At 43.5% G+C, this 26,530-nt stretch overlaps 4 protein-coding genes across 5 annotated transcripts; all 4 read left to right on the forward strand.

Moving 5' to 3' along the window:
- The first annotated feature begins 17 nt into the window (after positions 1 to 17).
- Positions 18 to 4,062, forward strand: atp5po (ATP synthase peripheral stalk subunit OSCP). The gene is made up of 7 exons (XM_026191494.2): positions 18 to 168; positions 442 to 492; positions 577 to 687; positions 991 to 1,120; positions 2,808 to 2,920; positions 3,095 to 3,181; positions 3,808 to 4,062. Exons 1-7 carry the CDS (start codon positions 142 to 144, stop codon positions 3,916 to 3,918), a joined length of 630 nt encoding a protein of 209 aa, XP_026047279.1. The 5' UTR covers positions 18 to 141; the 3' UTR covers positions 3,919 to 4,062.
- Positions 4,063 to 4,488: 426 nt separating this feature from the next.
- LOC113035771 (uncharacterized) lies at positions 4,489 to 6,341 on the forward strand. Of its 2 annotated transcripts, none has more exons than XM_026191470.2 (2): positions 4,489 to 4,629; positions 4,793 to 6,341. In XM_026191470.2, the coding sequence occupies exon 2, from the start codon at positions 4,874 to 4,876 to the stop codon at positions 5,618 to 5,620; it is 747 nt and encodes a 248-aa protein (XP_026047255.2). In that variant the 5' UTR covers positions 4,489 to 4,629; positions 4,793 to 4,873; the 3' UTR covers positions 5,621 to 6,341. The 2 variants fall into 2 exon arrangements, with proteins under 2 accessions (XP_026047255.2, XP_026047266.2); XM_026191481.2 differs by having other exon boundaries at positions 4,898 to 6,341.
- A 1,049-nt stretch (positions 6,342 to 7,390) lies between these two features.
- On the forward strand, positions 7,391 to 20,562 carry nsd1a (nuclear receptor binding SET domain protein 1a). Its single transcript, XM_080288081.1, has 23 exons — positions 7,391 to 7,777; positions 8,343 to 9,208; positions 9,553 to 9,694; positions 9,841 to 10,013; positions 10,098 to 11,889; positions 11,985 to 12,100; positions 13,053 to 13,272; positions 13,377 to 13,480; positions 13,585 to 13,644; positions 13,744 to 13,938; positions 14,034 to 14,126; positions 14,236 to 14,359; positions 14,441 to 14,641; positions 16,026 to 16,205; positions 16,904 to 17,060; positions 17,153 to 17,358; positions 17,443 to 17,555; positions 17,648 to 17,917; positions 18,014 to 18,130; positions 18,242 to 18,383; positions 18,514 to 18,620; positions 18,728 to 18,926; positions 19,222 to 20,562. The coding sequence occupies exons 2-23, from the start codon at positions 8,360 to 8,362 to the stop codon at positions 19,995 to 19,997; spliced, it is 6,336 nt and encodes a 2,111-aa protein (XP_080144207.1). The 5' UTR covers positions 7,391 to 7,777; positions 8,343 to 8,359; the 3' UTR covers positions 19,998 to 20,562.
- An 848-nt stretch (positions 20,563 to 21,410) lies between these two features.
- slu7 (SLU7 homolog, splicing factor) lies at positions 21,411 to 26,247 on the forward strand. The gene is made up of 15 exons (XM_026191457.2): positions 21,411 to 21,579; positions 21,811 to 21,967; positions 22,059 to 22,212; positions 22,300 to 22,380; positions 22,526 to 22,690; positions 22,792 to 22,857; positions 22,959 to 23,090; positions 23,616 to 23,713; positions 23,878 to 23,945; positions 24,395 to 24,534; positions 24,893 to 25,054; positions 25,147 to 25,248; positions 25,364 to 25,441; positions 25,539 to 25,658; positions 25,744 to 26,247. Exons 2-15 carry the CDS (start codon positions 21,819 to 21,821, stop codon positions 25,921 to 25,923), a joined length of 1,695 nt encoding a protein of 564 aa, XP_026047242.1. The 5' UTR covers positions 21,411 to 21,579; positions 21,811 to 21,818; the 3' UTR covers positions 25,924 to 26,247.
- The last annotated feature ends 283 nt before the right edge of the window (positions 26,248 to 26,530 follow it).

Raw genomic sequence — 26,530 nt, forward strand, 5'->3', positions numbered from 1 at the left:
ATTCCGTAACAGCTTCTTGTTTTGGGGACTCTTATTCACGATGAACTGCACCGGAAGAACTACATTACCCACAGCAAGACGCCTTCCTCTAAAGCACACATGCGCAGTCGGTCGTTCTACTCTGGACAGCTGTAGGAGAAAATGGCAGCATTCATGCTAGGACAGCAGGTATGACATTCAGTTATCTCTTTTAAATTTTAACCTTTATAATAGGGCTCATTTTTGTTTTCATATCTTCCAAAACTTGTTTGGTGAGTTTTATTAATTATGCTGAGCAGAAATGAGCGCTGAACTTTCAAAAAGAATTCACACGAGGCATTTCACTTGAATGACTGCTAACGTGTTAGCCAACCAGCTAACTGAGTTAAACGTAAACGGTGCAAAGCGGGCTAATAATTCACCAGCTCAGGCTTTAATTTTCATACAAATATTATTTTGCAGGCACGCCAGTTCAGCACGTCTGTGATCAGACCTGCAGCCAAACTGGTTAAGGTGAGTGACGTGCAGTGCAATAACCTTCTTCAGTAATTTGTGACAGGGTGTTAAGGTAGCTTATCCCTGTAAATGTCCTTGTAGCCTCCCATCCAGGTGTATGGAGTGGAGGGCCGTTATGCCACTGCTCTGTTCTCAGCTGCCAGTAAGCAGAACAAACTGGACCAAGTGGAGCAGGAGCTGGGAAAAGTGTCTGTAAGTCAACAAAAAAGGAAACTATTTTTAATGTTGCTGACACTGAATGATGAAAATGATGCTTTACTTAATATTTGATCACAGGGTTATGTGCATATTACTGTGATATATTTAAATAGCATCGCAGGATGTTTAAATATATTGTTTGTTTGGTTTTTAATTAATAATGAGATTAGTGACCTGATTATTAAATATTGATAATCCAAGCAGTTTCGGTACCATCTACCTTTTGTCTAATACTTACTTACTTTTTTTTTTTTTTTTTTTTTTTTTTTTGCTGTTGTCTGCCACATTATTTTTCAGGCCCTGATCAAGGACCCTAAAATGAACAGTGTTGTAATGAATCCTCATGTGAAGCGCAGCCTCAAGCAGAAGACCTTCAACGATGCCCTTGCAAAGGCCAAGGTTTCACCCATCACTGTCAACCTCATCAGTGAGTGATCACAGACCCGTGTTACTGCTGGGACCCCTGTGTCATTAATCGTGTGTGTTTGTGGCGTGTACACATGCAATACATTTGAACCTAGTTTTGTTACATTTTCAAAGACAACAGTCCACTAGCATGTTCCAGATATGATGTTACCAAGGTCGCAAAGTAAGGAACATGTTGTTGCACGTAGTCGTGTGATGGTTGCAGCACTTATACATGCAGGTCCTTGAGATTTCACATGGTTCGTTATTCTTAATGCCCAATTGGGCATATTTGGTTTGAATATTGTTTAGGAACCTCTTTCTGATCAAAACATAAAGAAAGCCATCTTGTTAAGCTTAGTATCGGTCTGAAACCTAAAGGGTGTTTTCTTTGCATAGCTCTTTTCGACACTCTAACAATGCTTCCTTACTACAATCCTCATTCGTACGTTAATTAAGTTGCATATTACAGATCTGCTGTTGCAACCCCCTTGGAGAAAAAACAGAGCAGCTAGAAGTATGTTGATTATAAGAAAATAACATGTATATGAAAATACTTTGACACAACAGCCATAAGGTTTGGACCACATTCACAAGCTGTGTTTTATGGGGTCTACGGACCAGCTGCTCTTGAACATTCCTAGATCCAGGCTTAAAAGAGAAGAGGCAACAGAACCTTTTCAGGTGCAGCTCCTAATCTGTGAAACAGTCTACCTTTTCACATAAGAGCTGCCCAGACGCTCCATCATTTTAAAACGCTGATGAAAAAGAAACTGGTTATTCTCACTGGTTTACAGTCTAAGTTGAGCAGGTTTTCCCAGGTTTTTATTGTGCAAATTTTATTCTGTATTCCTATTTACTTATATCACAGTTTGATTATTTTTTTTTCCTCTTTAATCAAGGTTTATGGTTGTATTGTGTATTTTGGTGTATGTTTGTTGTTGATTTTGTGACTATTATGTCTATGTTGCATAGCCTGTACAGCACTTATTCAATTGAGGCTACGTCCACACTAATGCGTTTTCATTTGAAAATGCTTTTTCTCTGTTTTGGCCTCCCGTCCACACTGGGACGGCGCTTTCCCAAGGGAAAACACATACATTTCAAAACGGAGCTGTCCCGTCGCAGTGTGGACATTCGAAAACGCAGACTTTCTAAAACGATGATGCATTTTAGTCATGTGATGCAGTCATGTGACCAATTAAACAAAGATAGCGGAGGGCATTATACAGCAGTTGTTTTGATTGCTCTTGAACCTTAACACTCTCAATTTTGACAGCCCTAAAAAACATTAATATCAGTTTGTACATGCTCCAGATAGCTTTTCTTCAAATTCTTTAATCCTCACTTGCTTTTGCGCATGCGCAGGACTGGAACGTAAGCGTTTTTGGCCGTTTCAACGTGGACACACAACTCTGTGAAAACGACTGAAGACGCTAGTGTGGCTGCGGAGCGTTTATAGACGAAAACGCCGTTTTCATATCTATCCGGGCTAGTGTGGACGTAGCCTGAGTTGTGTTGATGTGCTATAGATGTAAACTTTGATTTGATTAAGGGTAAATGAGTGTTACTAGGAAGAACTTGGCAAAATCCCACACTGTTTAGTTTAAACTGATGTAATACAAAAGCTACACTTTGCTCTGAGCAGATAGAAAAGTGGAGAATCTTGCTCAAACATGTATTGTCTTTTTTTTTTTCTCCCTCTTTAGATGTTTTGGCTGACAATGGTCGTCTTACTTTAACTGGGGATGTTATTAACGCTTTCAGCAAGATGATGAGTGCACACCGTGGAGAGGTGATCTGCTCCGTCACTACTGCGCAGGTATGAAATGGGTGTATATGCAAGATATGTTCATACATTATTTTTTTCAGATACTGAAAACAGGTCACATCACTTAAGCAATATTTGCTGCTGTATATATCATTTATTTTATCAATTGCAGTATTATTGATTTAGACATATTGTACCTTCATAATGAATGTTTATCCATTGCAGCCTTTGGATGAAGCTAATCTCTCCGAGCTGAAAGTAGCTCTTAAAGGCTTTCTTCAGAAGGGTGAGACTATCAAGCTGGAAACAAAGGTACAACTCTAATGCACAGTCCCAGAAATCTGTACATAACCATCTTGCTGATGAATTTTTATCTTCAGGGGAAAACTGTTTTTGTGCATTAGTCAATTCTAAGATGTGGAGTTAATTTTCTTGCATAACATGTCTTATCTCAGACTGGTGAGATAATGTTTAAGCGCACAAATGTAACAATTTGTATAATTTACATAGTGAAGCAAATATTTTCTGGAAACTTGCATTAAAGAAATATGAATTTAAAAATGTACATAATCAACTAGAGGAGTTTGTATTATGATTGGCTGTAAGATGAACATTTAAATAGTGAATTCCAGGAAATGGAAAAGCATCTGACATCTTTTTTTCCCCGCAAGGCTCTGAGATGTTGACAAGTTAAAATGTTCATAGATTTAAAAACCAATGTCCATTGTGTCCTCTGCAAAAGCCTTTAATTGTATATCAAAGAGATTTTAAATGCGGCTCAATCCACTATTTTAATCTCTCTTCCCCCCCCCCCCCCCCCCCAAAAAAAAAAAAAAAAATCTAAAAAATGGAAACTTGTGAAACAAGAAATCATTGTCTTGTAAGGGGAAGTCTCGTGTTCATATGTGTTGGCTAACAATCGACCTGTCTCTTCACAGTCGGATCCTTCCATCCTGGGGGGCATGATCGTCAGCATTGGAGACAAGTATGTGGACATGTCCACCAGATCAAAGATCCAGAAGCTGACCAAGCTCATCAAGGAAACTTAGTCCTGTGGACTTAATTTTGCAAAGACGACCATTGGCGAAGGGGAAACTTTGAAAATTGTAGATTTTGACCTGTTCCAGCACTGTTGTTGCCCTATAAATCCAGTGTTTGTGCTTAAAATGTTAATAAAAACTAAAAAAAATTGATCGCTGATGTTTGTTGTCTTTGTAAAGCACATATACACAGCTTCCATTATACTGACCAGTGATCTCATGGCCAGATTAGTTGATACATTGTCATTACTACATCTTAATAAATGTACAGTTGGTTCAAGACAGTGTGTCAGTTACATAGTTACCGCTGTGCTGTTGATACAATTATGGTTCCATGGCTACCACAGTTCCATGCTTCACTACTAGATACATTTTTGATACTTTTCCGATTCTACAGAAACCCATTACGTCACACGGATCAGTCCCTACGTTTCTTAAACGCTTTATTGCGCATGCGCAGTTGTTGTCTGCTGGTTAAATTTTTTTTTTTCCTTTTCTTTTTTTTTCTGGGTGAAAATGGCTGCCACTCTCATCCAAACCTCTGCGTAGAGGATTAACTGAGCGTTGAAATATGCAGCAGACCCGCTTCGAGACAACACTCGCAGACGCCAGGGCGTAGTTTGTGCAGTGCCTTCACAAAGATGTTGTGGCCGTCAGGGAGAGGAAGCGTAGACGAGTCGAAATTAACCCTTTCCACTCCAACGTCCACCAACAAATGAGGTACGAACTGTTCATCTTTCGCTCTTTGAGTAGTTCGGCGATCTAGTAATCCAGTAATCATTTAAATTTATTGTTATGCATGCCGTGCATTTTTGCAAACTATGACTCTGTTTGAACATGTTTATTTCGGACATCACTTATCTTTGTTTGTTTTGTGTTGCAGTGCTAAAAAGGCCTGTTTGAGCCACTAGAAGTCAGCTACTAAAAACTGGATTGTCAGTAAAACACGTGGCTTTTCTAGCTCATGTATTTCTATGTACCCCAACAGAAAATGATGCACCAAGTGACCACCAGCAGCAGTGACTATTGCATGAGTGCACTAACAGAGGACTGTCATCCAGGCAGCCACTTTGATTTATGTAGTACACAGTCCAACAAATTCTACCCCTCTCCGACAAACCCTGGTTTGCAGCTGTCCCTCGCCGGCCTTGCCCCTTTGCCACAGGGCATGCACAAAGCCATGGCGTGCCAGTTACAAGACACCCAGAATGACTTCCAGCCACAGGCTGTGAGAATCAGAGCCGGTGAAGCTCTAGGGCCTGAGGGCTCTAAGAGAAAGAAGGGCACAGCGAAGTCAGGGCGGAGAGGGAGGCCATCGGGGACCACAAAGTTAGCTGGGTACCGTACAAGTACTGGACGTCCACTTGGGACAACTAGAGCAGCCGGTTTCAAGACAAGCCCAGGTAGGCCCCTTGGAACCACCAAAGCTGCAGGATATAAGGTGAGCCCTGGGAGACCGCCTGGCAGCATCAAGAGCCTCACTCGCCTCAAGAAGCTAGAATTCGGATGTGACGGCACCAGCAAGCTGGACTTTAGCAACTGCAGTGCTCCCAAGAAGCTGGACTTCACTAGCTGTGATGTTTCATCTTTTCCATACACCATGATGGAGAAAAGAGAACTTTGTGAGCACGGTAGCAATAAAGTGGATGAAACCACAGAGATAAATTCTGGAGCTGCTTCCCCAGTGTTTGAAAAACATTTGGTTGCATGAAGAAGAGGACTAGAAGGAATTGTGGCATTTCATGTATGCTGGGAGAAAAAGTTGTTTTATCATTTACTGTGGTTCTAAGTTTTCATTGTACAGTGATTGGCATTCTCATCATCCTTTCCTAATAAACAGCTGAATCACAAATATGTTGCTCCAGTGTGGCAGAGGTGCATGCACATGAAATGACACCAGTCAGTATAGTTAGTGGTTCAGACCTCAGTAACCCTGATGTATTCCTCTGAATTGTGACATGTTCTCTTACTCTGTTCTAAGACATGAATATGTTTGTTTGTGTGACATTTTCTACATGCATATACATTTTAGAACAAAAAAAATTTAATGAAACCAAATCTTTCCCGAGCATAAATATGTAACCATGTAGTCGTCCTTTGTGTTTTGTCCGCTTGTCTATTATGTGGTTTATTTTGTGATACAATTCAGGAAAGCAGGAGCCCTGCGGTACGTTTTTATTGACTCAAACTGGTAAAGCTTAAAGCATAATACCCCCTTTGTTTCTGCACTTTGTAAATATAGTTTGCATCATGTATTGTAACAGCCTGTTTCCATATCCACAGTCACTCGATAAGCACTCCCACTTGTGCATGTATGTTAGACTGATCAGTAGAGGGGGAAACGACTAATGCTTTGTGGAATATGTAATAATAATAATAATGATTTCCTGTATGTGAAACCAAAATAAAAGAAAGAAATCGTCTTTTTCACAGTTTCCTGTCACTTGTAATTCTTGCTCTGGACACAAGGGGGCTTGAGTCCTGTGACATGACACTCACTTTATCATAATACCTTTATTTACACCTTGTTAGACTAATTTAGGGCGTACCGACGTTTATGATCTTACTTTTTGGGCGTGTTTTTACCAGGTACGTGACAGAAGAAGAGGTTAAAAAAACTATAGGTCATGTTTTTTTGGGTGAAGCCGCCATGATGTGAGCTGCGTCTTCAATCTTTGTGTTCTGTACATGATAATTCACCAAAATATAGAAGTGCACCGCCTTTGGAGACATAAACATACCACAGTGTATGATATTAAACATTTTAAAAGCCGGCAGAGGGTAGCTGCTCTGCTGACAAGTCGGCATGTAACTGCACGCTCTTTGATCTGAGGACTGGCCCACTGCAGCGAGCCTTTTGTGCTTCTCTGTTTCAGTTTGCGCGTTTGTGGATCTGCTTCAGTTAGAGCAACAAGACACGCAACAAACCATCAAAGTTACGTGCCGGCGGGCTGAAAACGGACGCCGACAGATTTTTTTTAATCACAGGAAACCAAAAGAAAGAAACCCGTTCATATGCTCAATGCCTCAACTCTCGATCGTGCTTTCCTGAGCGCCTGGCGGCCTGTTTCCTCATGTCAGCGCTCCGTGGAGAGCCAACATGGCGCGCGGAGAGTGTGATTTGACCGGAAAGGCCGTGTGGTTATTATCGGTGTGCAGTCTTTTTTTTCCTTCTTTCCTATATGGTCGATCTTTCTCCTCCTACACACACACAGGCACACACACCCGCACACAGGCCTGCATCAACTAGGAAAGTTAAACAATAGGACTGAAGGTGGAGGGGGGTTACAGCAGAAACGGGACAAACTACTTAGAAATCCGTTGCCTTCATTTACGATTACTACATACCAATAACTACTTCAAACTTCACCTGGGTGTGCACGCGTGCGAGCGTGCGTGTTTGTCGTGCGTCCGTGCTCGCCAGTGTGTGCACGCGTGCACGCGGAGGGTGAGTGTCACGGCCCTCTACAGACGGGGGGTTGGGTAGCATTGCGGATTGGTTACTGCTCACCAACACACAGCCTGGGCTTGTTTTAACATAACCAGGGGCACATCGACAAGCAGGCAAAAAATAATAATAATAACCATGTAGTAAATAAACTGCTGTGGCTGTTACAGGACCGGTTGTGGCTCACTGAAGACGTTGCGGCGTAATGGAGCAGTCGGCTGTTATTTTTTATTTAAGGTGACATTTTTTTAAGAGGGCCGACGCTGATGAAGCGAGAATGAGAGCCGTGCCTTGGCCTACTACTAGTGCTGCTGCAGCTGGGATTGTGGAGATCTGCTTTCACAAACCGAGAGAAACACTCGCCTGGTGCCACATTATCAAAGAGCAGCTGCTGGCTTCGCGATGACCGACCTCCAAACGGTGGGTTTTTCGCCTTTTTTTCCACGTGTTGATAGTGCGGTGAACTTGTAGTGCCGATCAGACCTTTTTTTCGTGAGTTAATAGTAGCTTCCTATGTCGGTGTGCGGCTGTAGCTTGTTTGTGTGAGCCACTGACTGTTTCTGTGATGGCTCAGTGTCACCTCCTCTACTACAGCTTCAGCGCTCCTCCATTGACTGTACAAGTCAGCGATCGCCGGGGTGACCCACATTTAGCAGACAAAGCGCTGTTATTTTCTAATAGTTTGTGAATGAAGTGTGTGAGCACGGTTGTTTTCTGTGTTTTGTCTTGTGCCGTACGACTGGCCTCTAGAATGGAGGCCATGCAATGTCGGCTTATCGGCGTGTGTGTGTGTGTGTGGGTGCCTGTGTATGTGTGTGTACGCGCGCACTGGCCATGGCTGGACCTTCATGGATATGCTTCTGATATTTATCACTGTACAAGCCACTTTGTTTACACATCTCTATAAGCACACAGGAGTGTATTTAGAGAGAAACTTCTATGGCACGTTTACCTTGTCTAACCCTGCCTGTGTTTCATTTGACAGGATGTAGGCATGACAACATGAAGCAGTCATACAGACCGGGTCTTAGGGTAGGCTCAGTGTTTGGCTCAGGCCCGCCAGAGCTGAGGCCCCACAATGGCCCTGTGAGCACTTCCTATGGAAACCAATGTGGCATTGTGAAGCGAGGATCAGACCAGTCATCAACTGTGCAGCTGCCATCCTCCAGCCTCAAACAACCCGCTTTACTAGGGTACAATCAGACTAACCGATCTAAAAGCTACAGTTCTTTGAGGAGGCCCTACGACCTGAACACTGCGATCAACAAACCTGACCCAGAAAGGGACCTTCATCCTCGGAACAACTTGCTCTGTGCAAGCCCAATTAGCGACGACGACGATGATGAGTTTGAGGCGCCAACTGTCCAGTTGCCTCCTTCTCCAGGCAACAATGACATGGAGCCTGTTGGGACTCTGCCGGACATGAGCAGAAATGGTTTCTTCCTACACAGTCCTGACAGCTTCGAGCGCTGTTCCCCCATTCCAAACGGATGCCTGCATTTTGAGTCCACACTATTTGACAGCAGCGATGTAAAGGGGGACGATGAGGAGGGGGACAGCGGCGAGGAACTCGCGCCTTTTGGCCACTCCCCACAGCCGAGTCAGGATCGAACTGTTACAGAGTGTAAGACCACATGCGACTCAGGGGTGGATAAAAGAACATACAAACCTACAGTCTTTAATCTAATGTCCAAAACTATATCTGAGCTCAACCCTACACTAAGCCCCAGCGCGCTGCCAGACATCTCCATGAGAGATGGGTGGAGTTTGGGTGAGGAATCTGACAGTGATGGTGAACTTCTCTCCCCTGTTGACCCAGGACTTATCTCACCAGGTGGCACCAACTCTAATGTGAGTATAAAACTCTTGAGATACAAACTTTGCAACTTCTGTACAACCAAATCCACACAAGTTTATGTGGCTATGTTATAATCAAGCATAGCTTAACTACCCTGAGCCACCAATATGCACGTACGCCATCTTCCAAGCTTTAAAATTTGACCCAAAAGAGTAGAAAACAGTTCAAATCTGAGGCCAGCAAAGCAATCAATGTGATGTTTTGTCATCACCATTAGAATTCAAAAGCGGATATCATCTATTCTTGTCATTATACGTGACAAGAATTTTGATTTGATACATGCAGCATTATTTTTTTTCTGTATCACTTATTATTGTGTTTTTCTTGTAATGATTAGTCCAACAGCCCAAAGAAAAGGCCTCTTCCTGCAGTGAAATACTTGGAAGGGGATTTGGTGTGGGCAAAATTCAACAGACGGCCGTGGTGGCCCTGTCAGGTCACAAGCGACCTGGACCAGGGGATTCACACTAAGATGAAAGGTGAGATTTGATGTAAATACTGATTATTTGACAGAAATCCGTTTCATACAACTTGACTGTTTTGTTGATAGTTTGTTGACGGCATTGTAGTGTATGTCAAAGTTCACACTGCTCTTTCTTCTTTTTAAAAAAACATTTTGATCCAGTTCCCAGTCCTCGTCCTTGCCGGATGTATTTCTTGGAAACGATTGGCGAGATTATAGAGTCTTCCTGGGTCCCAGGGAACGTTATTCTACCTTTTGAAGGAGGCCATCAGTTTGAAGACCTTCCTGTTCTCAGGCGGCGAGGGAAGCAGAAGGAGAAAGACTACAAGTATACGGTATAATTTGTGAAGTGAATCTTTGAAAATCTTTTGTTTGCTCACTGTGAACAATATTTCAGTAACTATATTACTTCTCTGCAGATACCCAAAAGTTTGCTGACTGCGTGGAAAGTCAGTGTAGCAGAAGCTGAGTATCTGCTCCCGGGTCGGCAAAGGAAAAGTGAAACTGTGCTGTCAGTGTCGGTCAAAGGAGATGAACGTATACCCAGCCCGCTCCCTAATGAGAAGGGACACAAGAGCCCGTCTGTCTCTGTGGACTCCAGTGAACCTCCAGCATCTTCTACAGCCTCCAATGGAAACGAGCACCATCTCATCAAAAACTCTACAAATCAAGGCAATAACAATAAAGCTCAGAAGAAGAAAAAGAAGTGTCTGTCAGACATATTTGGTCATATAGTTAGTGGATCAAAGGAATCCTCCACAGGCCAGCTTCACACAGCACCGCGTGCACTGAAAGAAGAGCCGAAGGACTCGCCTTATGCTGACCTGGATTCAGTTCCGATGCTGCATCGACCGAAACGCACAGCGCTGTCTCCAGTACACAGTATAGAGGTCCAAAGAGAAAAAAGTTCAACAAAGGCTAAAAAGAGTACAGAAAAAGTGAGCCGGGGTGCAGACTCATTTAGCAGCTTAAAAAACAAAAGGACATCAAAAAACACAAATTCTGGCCAGAGGTTGGACAGCTGTGTTGAAAGTGAAAAGACCTCGGTGGATCTTCCTGCCAGCAGTGGCCTGATGACGAGGGCTCTGCAGGCGGAGGAAGAGACCGATTTCAAAGATGCAGTGGCCACGAGCCACTTCTCAGCAGAAGCCTCTGCTGATGAGTCTCCTGCTAATACACCTACTAATGCTTCCATGAACACTGAAATGTCTCCTACTCGGGAATCCTCCTGCAGTGTATCACTGTCTGTAAACCACAGCTCTCCAAAAAGGCGTGCAAGGAAGCTTGATAAGAAGCTAATTCGTAATGGCTCATGGATTAAGTCCAAGTGTGTGGTCACGACTGAGTCCACTTTGCAACCTGTTAAGATCAAGACAGAAAGCACTGTCAGGGATATCACAACCACTTCTCAGTCCTTGTCCCTGTCACCGATGGATTCCTTTCCAGATATCCAGGAAATAAAGTTTAAATCTCTTGCAAAGGAGGACAGCAGTGACTCTGAAACTGCTGCATTTCGTACTGATTCCAATTATAAATTCAGTACTTTCCTGATGCTTCTGAAAGACCTGCATGATACCAGGGAAAAAGAAGGCAAACCGCTGACAATCCCTCCATCACCTGCCCTAATCAAAGAGGAACCCCTAGTGATCCCTGCTTCCACAGATGTTGACACTCCCAATGGTTCTTGTGAGGGATTAACTCATGGGGTCAAACTTGAAAATGGCAAGTCACGCAAATCCACAATACCCCACAGGACAGAGGAAAGGACAAAGATTAGGACTAAAGGCATCACTGGAACTGACACCAACCACTGTGAAGACTCTCCTGTTCGTACTCCACCTGGAAGCTCAGAAAAGCAACGTAGGAAACAAAGATTACCCGCCAAACTTAAACTTAGCATATCTGGCCTTTCCTCCGACCTGGCCGACATGGCTTACGGCAGGGAGTTTGTTAGCGGCCATGCCGATTTGGCCGATTCTGGATCGGTTCCTGTTGTTGCTGCCGATCCTTCCACCAGCTACCTCGATAACAACTCAGAAGCCATGTTGGCTCCAAAGAAGCGCTGGCAGGTGGTTGAGGAGGCTGCCGAGAGGAAGGGTGAACTCCTGAGTGAGGCGTCTGATGAGATGATGGCATCACCAGATCTTGAACCGGGGGCTGAGAAGTGCACGGAGAGCGACTCGCATTTGTCCGACGGAAGCAGCTCAGCCGGTAAGACAAAGCGCTCCTTTTGAGCTTCATCTCCAGAGCTGGTAAAATCAGTAAGTAAATGATACATAATTTATTATTCTCCTATTTTTATTTAGAGAACAAACGCCTCCGGAAACCCACCAAACGTCTGTTGGAGTCGACCGAGGAGTACGAACAAATATTTGCCCCAAAAAAGAGATCAAAGAAGCACTTGTCAGAATCTTCCCAAATGGTAAGAAATGTATGATTCATTTTCCTTTTAATAAAAATGGAAGTAAGCAGCCTCTTTCAAGCTATAAATACAACGCAAGTGCTACCTGTACAGTCTTTAGTGTTGAGTTTGTTGACACCCTAAGGCTCCACGCAGTATATCCACAGGGGCCTGCTTTAAAGCAAAATTCATGCTTTAAAGCATGAATTTTGTGCGGTATCATTTAAAAGTGAATCTTTAGAGATGGGAACAATTTACACCAATAAAACAAGCAGATTGTGTCCATAACTCCCTCCCGCGTTATCACTGGGACAATAGAAAACAATCTGTCATGAAATCACTCCCAGCTGTTAATATTTAAGCCCGTTCACATACTCATCTGATGCTAAGCTCCAACCAGCTGGATTGGTGTGAGGATTATGAGGTCCTTGGAAAGTTTTGTTCCCTGGAAGCGGTCCCTAAGAACCTCTAGCTTACAGCATATATTGTCCTTAAAGGCATGTTTAAGAAATGTGCATCCTGTATATATTGTGCACATACAATACAATATAAGGTATAGCTGTAGCCTTTTTGCTTTTCTGTATATTCACACCCATTTTAAAAAGACAGATATTTCTGTTTATCCGGTTGACCCATCTAGAATTACCCACTCAGTAGACATAAAGCATATCTCTTTGTACTTTGCCAGAATTAAATAAAGTAAATAAAGTGAATTGCTTTCAAATCAGGCAATAACATCATTCTGATTATGCCTTGATACATCAGCCTATTGTTTTGACATTTAAGGTTTTTTGGGTTGAGTGATAATAAGATATAATTGTAGAAACAAATTTGATAAACAACAGCTATGGCTGCTACATGTTGCTGGAACATGTTGCCGCCACAGTGCACGGAAACGATTGCCCCGTGGTTAGTTTAAAACCTCTTATGTGATGGATTTCAGCAGTGCTTTGTTGTCAATGTGTACATTCAGCAGACTTCAGGGATTGCAGCACTCCACGACCTCAGCATCACGTCAGAGACTGTTACCCCAGCCTCTCCATCAGACGAGCCCGCCGAGGCTCCGGCACAGTTGGAAAAGAGTCCGTCTCAGGACGAGCTTTCTCCTGCAGCACCTTCGGTAGCTTCAGTCACGACACAGCCCCCCTTTGACCCAGACACCCCAGAGGAAACTGATCTACCTCCTGAACCAGGTAAATAAGCTAACAGCGTAACCGGTGTATTTACAACATCAACTATTTTTCCTGTCTCTTAGACGCTATTTTAAAATATGCAATACTGAATCGTTTTACTCCAGAGACGGAATTGTTAATCCAAGAAAGAAAGAGGCCGAGAAAGCTGTCGCACAAGGTGCTGGACTGTAGCATAGAAGAGGTGCCTGCTGCTCCTGCAAAGAAGAAGGTAACTGAGATGACATTAGGTAGCTAGGAGCGTTTGTGATGGGGACAAAAGCTTTTTCTGTGAGCGCTCTGTAGTAGCACTGAAAGTATTTTTTTGTTCTACAGGAGCAAAAACGTCACAGTGCAATTACGTCAGAGGTGAAGGTGTTGGTGAAGAAAAGACAGGTACTAAAACCTCGTGATGTGGTTTCTGTGATTCTCGTATAACACCAAACAATATTATACTAGAATTAATCATAAAAAAAATCTCATCATATTGGATAGTTGGGATTTGTGAAGAACGACAAGCCCATGTTCAGCACATCCTCTCCTCCTGCTGCTGCTTCTGCTGCCTCCAAGCCCCCAGAGAGCAGATCTCCAAGCCCCAAAGGATCCAAGACCCCTAAGCAGGAGGCTGAGGTGGAGGCCTGCAGCACCGAGGAGAAACAAAACACTGGAACACTAACTCCCAAGGCCGAGGTATGTATGTCGTGCTGATAAGATGCTGAGTTATTGGTCGTCCACCTGTGGTATTTCATTTACGAGCAGCACTTGACTAACAACTACCTCCGTAGGTGCTGCCGGCCGGCTGGAATGACAGTCTGTCCTCACAGGTGGATGTAAAAGGCAAAATAGGAGCTGCATCCTTGAAGGAGAGTGTCTGTCAGGTGAGAGGGAGTCTATCAGAAAGTCTAGATTTTCTGATTTGTGGCGCATTCCCTGTATTTGGGAGCAGTAAATCATTAGTCGGGCCTCTTCCTCCGTGTGTTTGAGCAGGTGTGTGAGAGGACGGGAGACCTGTTGGTGTGTGAAGGCCACTGTTACGGAGCTTTTCACCTACAGTGCATTGGCCTGTCGGCGCCTCCGAAGGGAAAATTCCTCTGTCGAGAATGCAACGCTGGTGGGTACGCCTGAAAGCACAAAAAATGCACGCTACGGCATACCTGAGTTTAATTCTTCTGGTTGTTAATGATCCTCTCAGGCGTTCACGCGTGCTTCGTGTGTAAGAAGTCCGGAGATGGGGTGAAGCGCTGCATAATCCCGCTGTGTGGGAAATTCTACCACACGGACTGTATAATGGCCTACTCGGCCACCCAGCCTCACAACAAAGGCTTCCGCTGCCCCCTGCATGTGTGCCTGTCCTGCCACATTACCAATCCCCTCAACATCTGCAGCTCTAAAGGTGAGCGCCACTGCTGGCTTTGATCCAACCAGCCATCTACTTTCTCCTCATCCAAGTTAGGCCTACCATACACCACAAGATGCTTCTATGTTAGTATGTTTTAAGATTTTGCTGAAACCAGGGTCGTTTTTTGCAAGACTTGAACCAGGTGACATGTGAGGTTTTTTAACAGGACAGTGAATTAAAAATAGAGCAGTAAAGATTTATTTAAAGTGTAGTGTTTTACCTTTAATTAGGAAATTAGGAAGGTTTAACAACTAGAATCAGTCTGGTTAGTAAGTGCAGTCATTTGTTTCCCGGGAGGAGACAAAAATCTATTTTGTGGTTGCTCAGGAAGAGCATCAGATGTTCAAATTTGCCAAATCACACATGGAGCTACCCGCTGTGGCCAGACCCTTGTGAATAGGGGAGCAGCTTAAAGTGGCTTTTAAACAGCCCACGAAAATGTGCTTAAAAGTAGATCTCCAGCTGGCTGATAGTTATTCCTTCATTTTCACCGTGGTTTATTATTAAAAATTTGCATCCAGTCCAAAGAGGTGTTGATGCATGTAAAGGAAGTCTTGGATTCATAGCAGAAATAGCAGAAACTTTAGCAGTGAGCGCATCAACAACACCTTGGTTTATTCTTAAAAAGAAGGAATGCACTTATGAGCACTGCCCAACCAAGAAAAAAGGACCATGAGGACTAAAGAGAACGACTGAAGTGGATGATTGCAGAATTCTTTCCTCGGTTAAAAACCATCTTTTCAGAACATCTAGCCGAGTCAAGAGCACACTCGACGAGACAGGCGCGTCATTGTAAACATCTATAAAAAGGTGGCTTCATGAATGGAAATGCACAGTCTTTGTTTGCATGTCACTTGTTACTTTGAATATTGATGGCCTCTTTTGAACTCTGGATTATTTAAGGGCTTTGAATTTCATGCCTGGAGATATCAGGATTTGTTTCTGTGATTAAGCTTTTTCTTATGAATGACTCGGTGTCTTTGCATAAGCACAGGCTGACACTCGAGTATGTGATTCATTGCTCGTGTGTCATGTGAAATTAGGCACTTAGACTGAGATTTTTTTGACACTTACAGCCTCACCTACAGTACCAAGTGTACATCATAATCCTTGCTTTTTAGCAGTTTAAAGTGGCTTCATAAAATATTGACTGTGCAGGATTTTGGCATGTAATGCAGAGTTTTAATTCAGTGGACTGACGTGACTCCTTCAATGTGCTTTGTACTACGATCTCTCTTAATAATCCTGTAAGACTGAGTCTTATGTTCCAAATCCAGGGACAACATTTGGAGTGAAAGTGTTTTAAAATTGCTCCATAAATGGTATGTGTTGTTTTGTTTGCCTGAATTAAGCCGTGCTTCCTCTCACTTCCTCTCAGGTCGGTTGGCTCGATGCGTTCGCTGTCCCGTCGCCTATCACGGCAACGACAACTGCATGGCAGCGGGCAGCTTGGTGCTGGCGAACAACAGCTTCCTCTGTCCGAACCACTTCACTCCTCGCAAAGGCTGCAAGAACCACGAGCACATCAACGTTAGCTGGTGCTTTGTCTGCTCTGAAGGTGAGCGCAGTCTTGTAGCGTGTGCATATGTAAAAATGAGTTCAGGATTAAAACATGAGCTTTTAACAGACCTCCACTGTTCAAATGTTAAACAAAAAACACACACAAAGAAAGGCAGCTGTTCAGCGCCGGGCTTTATTATTAAATTCAACATAATGCGCTCCAAATTATTTTTATGCTCTCTCCCATTTTCCACTTAAATGCTCCCACTTGGCAAATGGATCTATAAATGTATTTCTGTTTCTTGTCTCTACTCACAAATCTGCCTCTGAAACCCAGCAGCTATAAAAACACACAGTTTGACTGCTGAAGTCACATGTTAATGTTTAATGCTCTTATTTCTGACACTGATTTAAATTAGTGCCACTGATCTCATTTAAATACACCGACTCACCTCATTTAGTCCTGAGTATCTACATTTGTACTGATTAGTGTCACTTGTAGTGGCACTATAATAAGTCAGTTACTGAATTAGCTTACCGCTGATGATAAATATTCAGCTTGGTGTTTATTTGCTGGCTTTACCTCACAAATGCTTACATTGGATATGGACTGTTCTCCCTTACCAACTTAGAAGAAAATTTGCAGGCCCGTGTGACCTTGTAATCACTGTTCAAAACATAACTACGGACTGTTGCAGGCCATATTATGGCGTGTTATAAAAAAGCTCCCTAATCACTCATGGGTTGCGTTTCTAGGGGGCAGTCTGCTGTGCTGTGAAGCCTGTCCTGCTGCTTTCCATCGGGAATGCTTGAATATGGAGATGCCACAGGGTAGCTGGTTCTGCAACGACTGCAAAGCTGGAAAGAAGCCCCGTATTAAGGACATCCTGTGGGTCAAGTGGGGGCGTTACAGGTAGGTTAACAACACTGGCAATCACACAGAGGCTCTGGCTAACAACTACTGGAGCCATATTTGTATTTCTGAAACCCGCTGTATCTCTTCAGGTGGTGGCCTGCTGAAGTTTGCCTGACCAAAGAGGTCCCAAATAACATCTTAAGGATGAAACATGAGGTGGGAGAGTTCCCTGTGCAGTTCTTTGGCTCCAAAGATTTCGTGTGGACATACCAGGCCAGAGTGTTTCCCTACATGGAGGGCGATACTCACAATATAGAAAAAATGGGCAAGGGTGCAGATGCAGTGTACAAAAAGGGTGCGTGCTTAAGGTTGCTGAGTGCATCTTGATTCTTGGTGTAAGGTGCATGTTTAATAGTAAAGATCGTGTGTCTCTTTGTAGCACTGAACGAAGCGGCCGAGCGGTTCAAAGAGCTTCAGGCAGAAAAGGAGCTGAAGCAGCTTCAGGAGGACAGAAAGAATGACAAGAAGCCTCCTCCATACAGACACATTAGGGTACCGTTTGTACATCTGTGCTCATCTAGCCAATGGCAGAGCAGTTAACTGACGAGTGCTGTTAAAATCTCACCCCTGTCTCTGTTTCTTAGGTAAACCGGCCGATTGGGAAGGTGCAGATTATCACCGCTGACCTCTCGGAGGTTCCACGATGTAACTGCAAGGCGCTTGACGAGAACCCGTGCGGCATCGACTCTGAGTGCATTAACCGTATGCTGATGTACGAGTGTCACCCTCAGGTGTGCGCGGCAGGGGACCGATGCCAAAATCAATCTTTCACAAAGCGCCAGTACACACCTGTGGAGATTTTCAGGACTCTGTCCTGCGGCTGGGGTTTGCGTGGCTTCTCGGACATCAGGAAGGTGGGTCGGAAGTGAATCAAGCCAGCATTGATCGCTTTAGTTGTAACCACATTTTACTTATTCCTCGGTTTCTCCGTCTCTTTTTGTCTCTCCCAGGGAGCTTTTATCAGTGAATACGTGGGCGAGGTGATAGATGAAGAAGAATGCCGCGCCAGGATCAGGCACGCTCAGGAGAATGACATCTGCAACTTCTACATGCTTACACTGGACAAAGTAAGTATCTGAGTCAAATACCAACAGATGCAGCCTGAACGCGGCACGCTTGATTAACAGTGCAGATTGGATGACGTGTCCACACTGATTTGCGCTTTTTTTCCACTCCAGGATCGCATCATTGACGCGGGGCCCAAAGGCAACCAGGCTCGCTTCATGAATCACAGCTGCCAGCCAAACTGTGAGACTCAGAAGTGGACTGTGAATGGGGACACCAGAGTGGGGCTGTTTGCTTTACAAGACATCCCAAAAGGTTTGATAGTTTGTTTTTTGTTTGGGGTTATTTAATTTTTTTAACATTTTTAGGAGGGGAGGGTTGTATTGAACAAGATCATCCAGATTATTTTAATTACACATCCGATCTAATGCAACAACTACTTTAGGTGAGGAGCTGACTTTCAACTACAACCTGGAGTGTCGTGGCAATGGGAAGACCGCCTGTAAATGTGGAGCACCCAACTGTAGTGGTTTCCTGGGTGTCCGGCCAAAGGTAAAACTTTATATTTATTCACAACTTTACCTTCAGTTAAATGATCCTCTGACCGCACTTACAAGAAGAGCTGCCTTGTGACCTTCCTGTTCCTCGTCCTCGTATAGAACCAGCCAGCAGCTGAGAAAATGAAACCTAAGGAAGGAAAACGGAAGGGTACTATGAAGAAGAAGACCAAGCAAGAGGTGACCAAGGAGAGGGAAGATGAGTGCTTCAGCTGTGGTGACGGGGGTCAGATAGTTTCCTGTAAGAAGCCGGGCTGCCCAAAGGTCTATCATGCTGACTGCCTCAACCTGGCCAAGAGGCCTGCAGGCAAGTAGACTTTAAGGAGAGCACACAATATGATAGCCGTGTGTAGCCAATCGTTTTTTACATCAAGCTCTCAGGGGGTTTGAATATCCTCAAGCATGCATGGAGCAAACAGAGGTGACTGGGTGGTTTCTGAGGTGAAGGTTCTCCAAAAAAGGCAAAAATAAAATGTAGTTTTGATGAACGTGAACTTGAAGAGAAATGTTAATTATTATATTTTTGTTAGCTATTTGTGAGTCAAAAATCGTACTATTTGCGCATGTTTATTGTATTCATTCCACATTTGATTTGCCTGCAGGCCGATGGGAGTGTCCATGGCACCAGTGTGACGTATGTGGCAAGGAGGCGGCTTCATTCTGTGAGATGTGCCCCAACTCGTACTGTAAGGAGCACAGAGAAGGCATGCTCTTCATCTCCAAGCTGGACGGCAAGTTGTCCTGCAGCGAGCACGACCCCTGTGGGCCCGACCCGCTAGAGCCAGGGGAGATACGTGAATACATGCCCAACACGACCTCCATGAGGCCCGGGGCTGTTGATGCGCCCGTCGCCCCTTCTTTCGTCCCAGTCACCAGACGAGTGGCTCCTTCCGCTCCCGTCTCTGCCCCGGCCAGCCAAGCGACTTCATCGAGGCAAGCGCCTCCTCCTCGTCTCTACATCAACACCAAGACTGCTACCTCAAGCTTCGTCCCCTCCGGCAGGTCCCACCTCATGGGCAGAACTGACGAGAAAGCTCTCCCCACTCCTGCCTCCTCCAAGGCAGAGAGAGAGGACGGGGAGGTGGAGGATGGGGAGGTGTGCGGGTTGGACGTGGACGGTGTGGACGACGACGATGAAGAAGACGAAGAAGAGGGCGATGAGGAAGAGAACGATATGGAGGAGATGGAGATAGTAGAGGACGAGGAGGATGAGCCACTGTATGGAGGAAATCTGCCAGAGGATGATGAGGAGGAGGAGGACGAGGGCGGGGACGAGTATGACACTTGGGGTGATTATGTGGAGGAAGACGACGGAGAGGTGGAGGGCGAGGACTCGGAGGACTGGGGGAGAGTGGAGGATGATGACAAGTGACTGTTCATTCTGTCCTTCCTTATATCTCAGCAGCAAAACTCAGTAGACATTGAAAGGCCTGAAAGAGTTTCATATTTTGGTACCTACTTGAATGCAACACTGCCTTCACTTTGGTACAACATTGCCTTCTCATCTGCACACCGCTGGACTGACAGCAGGGATGAGTACTGGTGCTAAGGCTTCGACGGCTGCTTCACTCAGCCCCTTTCTACTTCTGTTGATATGTATGTGTCTGGTGCTGTTTTGTTCTCTTGTTGTCTCTCTTAACAATGTTTACATTTTTTGGCCTTTTTTTTTTTTTTTTTTTTAAGAAAAAAAAAAACCTGTTTGGATTATAAGAAAAAAGGTGGGAAGCTTCACCTGACCAAACTGTCATCTTAAGGGCATCTTATGTTGTTGTTACTGTCTTAACTTTGTCTTTCCAATCAGAGGAGTCCTCAAAACATTGTTCTCACATGTCCGTGTTACAGTTAGGCAGAGGGAGTACCTGCCTGGTGCTTGTGACGAATGCAGAAATGAACCCACTGGAGTCTTCTTGCTATAAATGATCTTCTCACAACAAAAACTACCCCAGTTTCTTTTATTTGACAACAAGTAGCTCACAGCTCAGGAGCTTTGGCACAGAGAAATAAAAGACAAAAGCGTCATCTTCTCACAACCTAAACATGAATCACAGATGTTGCCAGTGTTGGTTTTATAACCGCTGCTGATGTTGCACTGACTAAATTAGAATAAAATCCTTGTACTTACTAGATCTCAGTATCCAAGGATCTGTCCACATGTAACAAGAAGAACCTTTTCTGAAGCATCTTTTATACTCATACACATTGCTGTTACTGGGTTGGACCACCTTTATGCTTTCAGAGCTGTCTTAAGTCATCATGCTCAAGAAATCAGTGTGTGAGGATTTGAGCTTTGTGACGTGACACCATTAAGCAGCCATCAGAAGATGGGTACATGGTGTAATACAAGAATGGACACAATTACTATTTTTTATTGCCAGCCAGATTTAATATGTCTACATGCTTAAATACACTCAGGTGCTGCCATGTGGCTAGCTAATTAGAGATTTGTAATAATGAGTACCTAAAACGTGGTCAGTAATTATGTACAGACACACAAGTTCATTTCACTAGGAGAAATCGTAAATTAAAGCCACATTAGCGACTAAATGTTGCATAAAACTGACACAGTTCTTCAGAGAAACACTTCTGAGTGAATTTTAACAATACAGTTTAAGCTATGCTTTTTTAGACTTGAGATATCAGCTCAAAACACATTCAAAGGGTTAGAAACTAACTTGCTTCGACTATTGATATGAAATTTCCCAAGTAAAAGAAAGTAAAGACCACCTGTTTTCTTGCGGTTGAGGTGCTGTACTCTGACTGTCCTCTAGAAGTCGCTGTTTCCGGCAGCGACTCCACAGAAAGGACGTGACGTAACTTTAGCTGATGTAAAATGGCGACGATCGCATTTTAGTCAAAACAACCGACTAGTTTTAAAAAGGAGTCAAATACAGGGAAAGTTGCTGATTTTACGGAAGGAATATAAACATCAAGTTTATTTGTGGAGCCTATTCAAGGTAAGTGAGTGAATTGGTTTATGAATTTTCACAGAAATTAAGTAAAATGCCTCTTCTACATGTACGTCATTCGGCAGTTAAACAGCTAGTTTGGCAAATACTGCAATAAAACCTGTAGTTTTAGCCTTTGTTTTAAGAAGTGAAACACATAATTGCTGAGTGTAGGTGAGTAGGACGGGTGTTTATACTAAACCCGTGACGGTGTCCCCGGCGGCGTGTTTCTGGCGGCAGGTTCAGTCATGACCGAGCAGACCAACGTTAACTCGGAGGGGATCGTGGGCCTGGATGAGCCCAAGAAGATGACCAGAGAGGACTGGAGGAAGAAGAAGGAGCTGGAGGAGCAGAGAAAGCTGGGAAACGCTCCAGCTGAGGTGGACGAGGAGGGAAAGTAAGTTTGTGCCTGTGCACAAAGTGTGTGCTTTCAGGCAGCTGATGGAAGGAATGGTGTGATATGTAACGTGAACGCATCTGTCCTACAGGGACATAAACCCCCACATCCCACAGTACATTTCATCAGTGCCGTGGTACATCGACCCATCAAAAAGGCCCACACTAAAGCATCAAAGACCACAGAGTGAGAGTGAGAAGCAGTACTCCGCAATCGGAGAGTGGTACAAGAGAGGCGTGCAGGAGGTGAGAATGAGGCAAGTTTTTCTCTCATGTGGACACAGAAGTATATTGCCACAAAATCTAAAAGCTTCACTTTGTGTCTCCACACAGAGTGCAGTTGTAACTAAGTTCCGTAAAGGGGCTTGTGAAAACTGTGGTGCCATGACACACAAGAAGAAAGACTGCTTGGAGGTAAAACTGATGAAAATGTTTTACAGTTATCTGCTGGAACAAATTAATATTCAGGGTTTTCTTATCCTGGATGTCAAAGGAGTATTATTATTATTATTGTTATATTATTTAAGTTAGCATCTTACCTTTCATTTTGTCCCACCAGCGACCCAGAAAAGTTGGTGCCAAATTCACAGGAACGGGGATTGCTCCAGATGAACACGCTCAGATCCAGCTCACCATGGACTATGATGGAAAGCGTGATCGCTGGAATGGCTACGACCCAGAGGAACATCAGCGCATTGTTGAAGAGTACGCCAAAGTAGATCTGGTAAGCAGACCAGCATGACTGAACTCCAGAGGTCAAAACACTGGTAAGCCAATGTTATTGTGGTCCACCACCACATGATTGAATTCTTATTTGTTTCTCAGGCCAAAAGGACACTGAAAGCACAGAAACTTCAGGATGAGTTGGCCTCGGGAAAACTGGACCAGACTGTAAGTGCTCACTCACATTAACATGGTAATAATAAATTTTTCCCAGTTTTGGAGGCAAATATCAGACTGCAGTTTAATAACCTTACATTCTTTATTTGTAGGAGTGGGAACATGACAGTGAAGATGAGGATGAAGACAAATATGCAGATGACATCGACATGCCCGGTCAGAACTTTGACTCCAAGAGACGAATCACTGTCAGGAATCTGCGTATCAGAGAAGACACAGCTAAAGTAAGAGCCACGTAGTAAAACATTAGTCATTTGTGCTTTTTCTGATGATAAACTGTGTACACAGGGATAAAATGAATACAGAACACAGTGTTACTGCCCACATTATTGTGTAAAAGCTGTGAGCCACACCATGTTCCTTTTATATTTTTCTTACAAGGAGACAGTTGTATCGAGATCTTGTTTAAATTGTGAACATGAAAAAGCTTTGAATGTCCTTCAAGCAGGCTGGAGAACTATTACTGAAGACAACTTACAGAAAATACAAGAAGGCTGCCTAAGAGGGTTCAGGCTATGTTAATGAATAAAGGCAGTTATACCAAATTTTGATTCAGAGGGCTGTTGCAGTTACACAGACTCTGTTTTTGCGTCATGTTTTGTGTTTGATTTGTGTTTTCACGCTTCCTTCGTGTTTGTTTTCAAGCGAAATATAATAAAATCACATGACTTTTCAGCAGTTCTGTGTATGAAAGATGGGGTACTGCAGTTTACTAATTTCTCTGAACTCCTCGTGTCTGTTTTTCACAGTACTTGAGAAATCTGGATCCAAATTCAGCGTACTACGATCCAAAGACGCGAGCAATGAGAGAGAACCCGTACTCCAACACTGGCAAGAACCCTGATGAGTAAGTTATGGGTTTGTTTTTTGTTTTGTTTTTTTGTTGTTGTTGTTGTTGTTGTTGGGTTTTTTTTTTTTGTTTTTTTTTTAAATCAACAGAGGAATAGTAGAAATAGTCTCGGAGGAACTGAGTGGACACTGAAATCATTTTTGAACTGTTTTGTGTAACAGAGTGGGGTACGCTGGAGACAACTTTGTTCGCTACAGTGGAGCCACAATTTCCATGGCTCAAACACAATGTAAGTCCTAAAGTTATGGTTCCTTCTTTTCAAACACCTCACAACCTTAACTCTTTAGGTTTTGGAAGTATGACTTTACTTATATTGGAAATGAGTCTAGAGATTTATTTATTTTTGGCCACTCTGATCAAAACTGTTGAATGTTTGACTGGATTATAATAGGTTACCAAAAGTCATCCAAAAGTGGAAAAATCAGCATTTATAGAGTAAAAATCAGCTGCAAAAAGTAAAAAGCAGCCTGCTAACAATAGTGGTTAACATCTATACATCTATTTAGATACAGCTAAATTAAAGAGTCCCTCTCCTGTCACACTTATGTTATATATGAGACACCAAAAGGCAGGATCTTAGTTACTTAGTAAAGGATAATTATGATGAAATCTGAGCTTTTTCTTATCTGTTAGGACCACAGAGTGTAATTTGTAGCAATTGTCATTGTCTCGTGACAGTGTTTGCCTGGGAGGCTTATGAGAAAGGCTCCGAGGTGCATCTGCAGGCTGACCCCACCAAACTGGAACTGCTGCATCGTTCCTTCAAGGTCAAGAAGGAGGACTTCAAAGAAGAACAGAGAGAGAGCATCCTGGAGAAGGTACACGGCTGATATGTATTCATTTAGCAACAGGATGAGGCCAGGAAGAGTGAACTGTACATAAGAGATGGGAGAAACTTTCTTCAACCATCTTATGAGTGCAGATGTTGCACAGTTTGTCCACCGGATGGCACTCTGCAGCTTCTCTGTTGGCAGCATGTTTGAGAACACCACAAACAACCAGTCTATCTGAGCAGTCGGGCTTGGATCAGCTGTGTAAAGGAGAAAATAAATAACTACAAATATTAGGGATATCAGAAAGAAAAAAAAATATTGGCTGATATATCAGACCGAACTTCATATCAGTCACAGTCTGGGCTTTACTGATGATGTTTCTGCTTTTGTGTGTGACAATCAGTATGGAGGCCAGGAGCATTTGGATGCACCACCGCGGGAGTTGCTGTTGGCCCAGACGGAGGACTACGTGGAGTATTCGCGTCACGGCGCTGTGCTGAAAGGACTCGAAAAGGCTGTCGCTCGCTCCAAATATGAGGAGGACGTGCTCATCAACAACCACACTGTAAGAAGGGCAGACTGTAGCAAATGTGTGGCTAATTTTGTTACATTTTATTTATGTTTTATCCTAAAATCAAGATCATATCTCCTCGTTAGTGTATTTGGGGTTCCTACTGGAAAGACGGCTTCTGGGGGTACAAGTGTTGCCACTCCATGGTCAAACAGAGTTACTGCACAGGATCAGCTGGAATTGGAATTGTAAGTACATTTACTGAGAGTATTTGAAGCGTTTGTTTGATGGATAGGATATCAGTTTATAAAGTGGTCACAGATTTCTCACTTTCTGACTGTGTTTGTATATGAACCCCTGCAGAACAACTCAGAGTGCACTCCATTTGAAGAGGCAATAACTGAGCCACAGGAGGAGGAACAGCCCAAGACTCTGCTAGAAGTAAGGGACACTGTTTTTAAAAAAAAAAAAAAATGCTGCAGTTAATGTTAATAAGCTTAAATGTAATGTTCATTATTAAAATATTTGTGATCACCAGATGCATCAAGATAAGATGAAAGAGAAGAAGAAGAAAAAGAAGAACAAAAAGAACAAGAAGCGCGACTCCGACAGCAGTGATTCGGAGGATGAGGAGAAGAAGAAGGAAAAGCTGAAGAAGGTAATGTTTTTGTTTTTGTTTGACAGCCGTGTTTGTTTTGATGAGTTTCTCCGTGTCTGACCTCCAACCGCCGTCTCCTTCTCAGGCTCTAGAAGCAGAGGACAAGCGGGTGAAGCAGGTGGAGATACTAATGCAGCTGGATGAGAGGAAGAGGCCGTACAACAGCTTGTTTGAAGTAAAGGCGCCCACTGAGGAGGAGATGGAGGCCTTCCGCATGAAACGCAGCAGGCCAGATGATCCCATGGCTTCCTTCTTGGGACAGTGACCTTTTCAGTCCCGGCAGATTCCCCTAAACTCTCCCCAAGGACTCTACTAGAGCAGCTGCTCAGTAAAATATAAAATCCCACATTCACTCAAGTTTTGTGTTTTGGAAAGAAGTGTTGGAGAAACTGTGTACAGTATTTTGTAAAAGTTAATGTTGACACATTGTTTTGAAGCTGCATGTCCATAAAATGTGGAACAACAACAAAAGGTGTTTCGCTTCAACAGGAGACATTTAAATACTTTCAAACCTTTCAAATTCAGTCTTTACAGGAAACATGAGAAACGTAACTGCATTTCTTTTTATAATAAAATCCATTTGCCTGAATGTATGGTTTTTTGTTGTTCTTGTTTTTTGGGGTTTTTTGCATGGGTGGAGGGTTGTACATGAGGTATGAGCAATGGGTGGAAACATGACTTGGGCGGCTGATCCTTTTAATTTTGCTGAACCTCAGTAGTTGTTGTTAGCATGGCTGTATATACATATCGTGTTTTCCAGTTATGGACTCCAGAGGAAACTTAAGTATGTGGGGAGATTTGTAAATTAGTACACAACAACAGAAAGTAATATGGAAAGAACAATTCAAAAGGCATTTCCAACATTTCTGTCA

This window comes from Astatotilapia calliptera, chromosome 2 (genome assembly GCF_964374335.1).
Source record: "Astatotilapia calliptera chromosome 2, fAstCal68.1, whole genome shotgun sequence".
Lineage (NCBI taxonomy): Eukaryota > Metazoa > Chordata > Actinopteri > Cichliformes > Cichlidae > Astatotilapia > Astatotilapia calliptera.

Bases quoted from the DNA above. Each gene is read 5' to 3' on its own strand.
- atp5po (XM_026191494.2), top strand. From the start codon at position 142: ATGGCAGCATTCATGCTAGGACAGCAG. The intron at 2,921-3,094 runs GTATGAAATGGG...TATCCATTGCAG, and splicing joins GCTCCGTCACTACTGCGCAG to CCTTTGGATGAAGCTAATCT. The intron at 3,182-3,807 runs GTACAACTCTAA...GTCTCTTCACAG, and splicing joins CTATCAAGCTGGAAACAAAG to TCGGATCCTTCCATCCTGGG.
- nsd1a (XM_080288081.1), top strand. From the start codon at position 8,360: ATGAAGCAGTCATACAGACCGGGTCTTAGGGTAGGCTCAGTGTTTGGC. The intron at 12,101-13,052 runs GTAAGAAATGTA...GTGTACATTCAG, and splicing joins TGTCAGAATCTTCCCAAATG to CAGACTTCAGGGATTGCAGC. The intron at 18,927-19,221 runs CTGCAGGCAAGT...CATTTGATTTGC, and splicing joins CCTCAACCTGGCCAAGAGGC to CTGCAGGCCGATGGGAGTGT.
- slu7 (XM_026191457.2), top strand. From the start codon at position 21,819: ATGACCGAGCAGACCAACGTTAACTCGGAGGGGATCGTGGGCCTGGAT. The intron at 23,714-23,877 runs GTAAGTTATGGG...TTTGTGTAACAG, and splicing joins ACTGGCAAGAACCCTGATGA to AGTGGGGTACGCTGGAGACA. The intron at 25,055-25,146 runs GTAAGAAGGGCA...TCTCCTCGTTAG, and splicing joins TGCTCATCAACAACCACACT to TGTATTTGGGGTTCCTACTG.
- LOC113035771 (XM_026191470.2), top strand. From the start codon at position 4,874: ATGTATTTCTATGTACCCCAACAGAAAATGATGCACCAAGTGACCACC.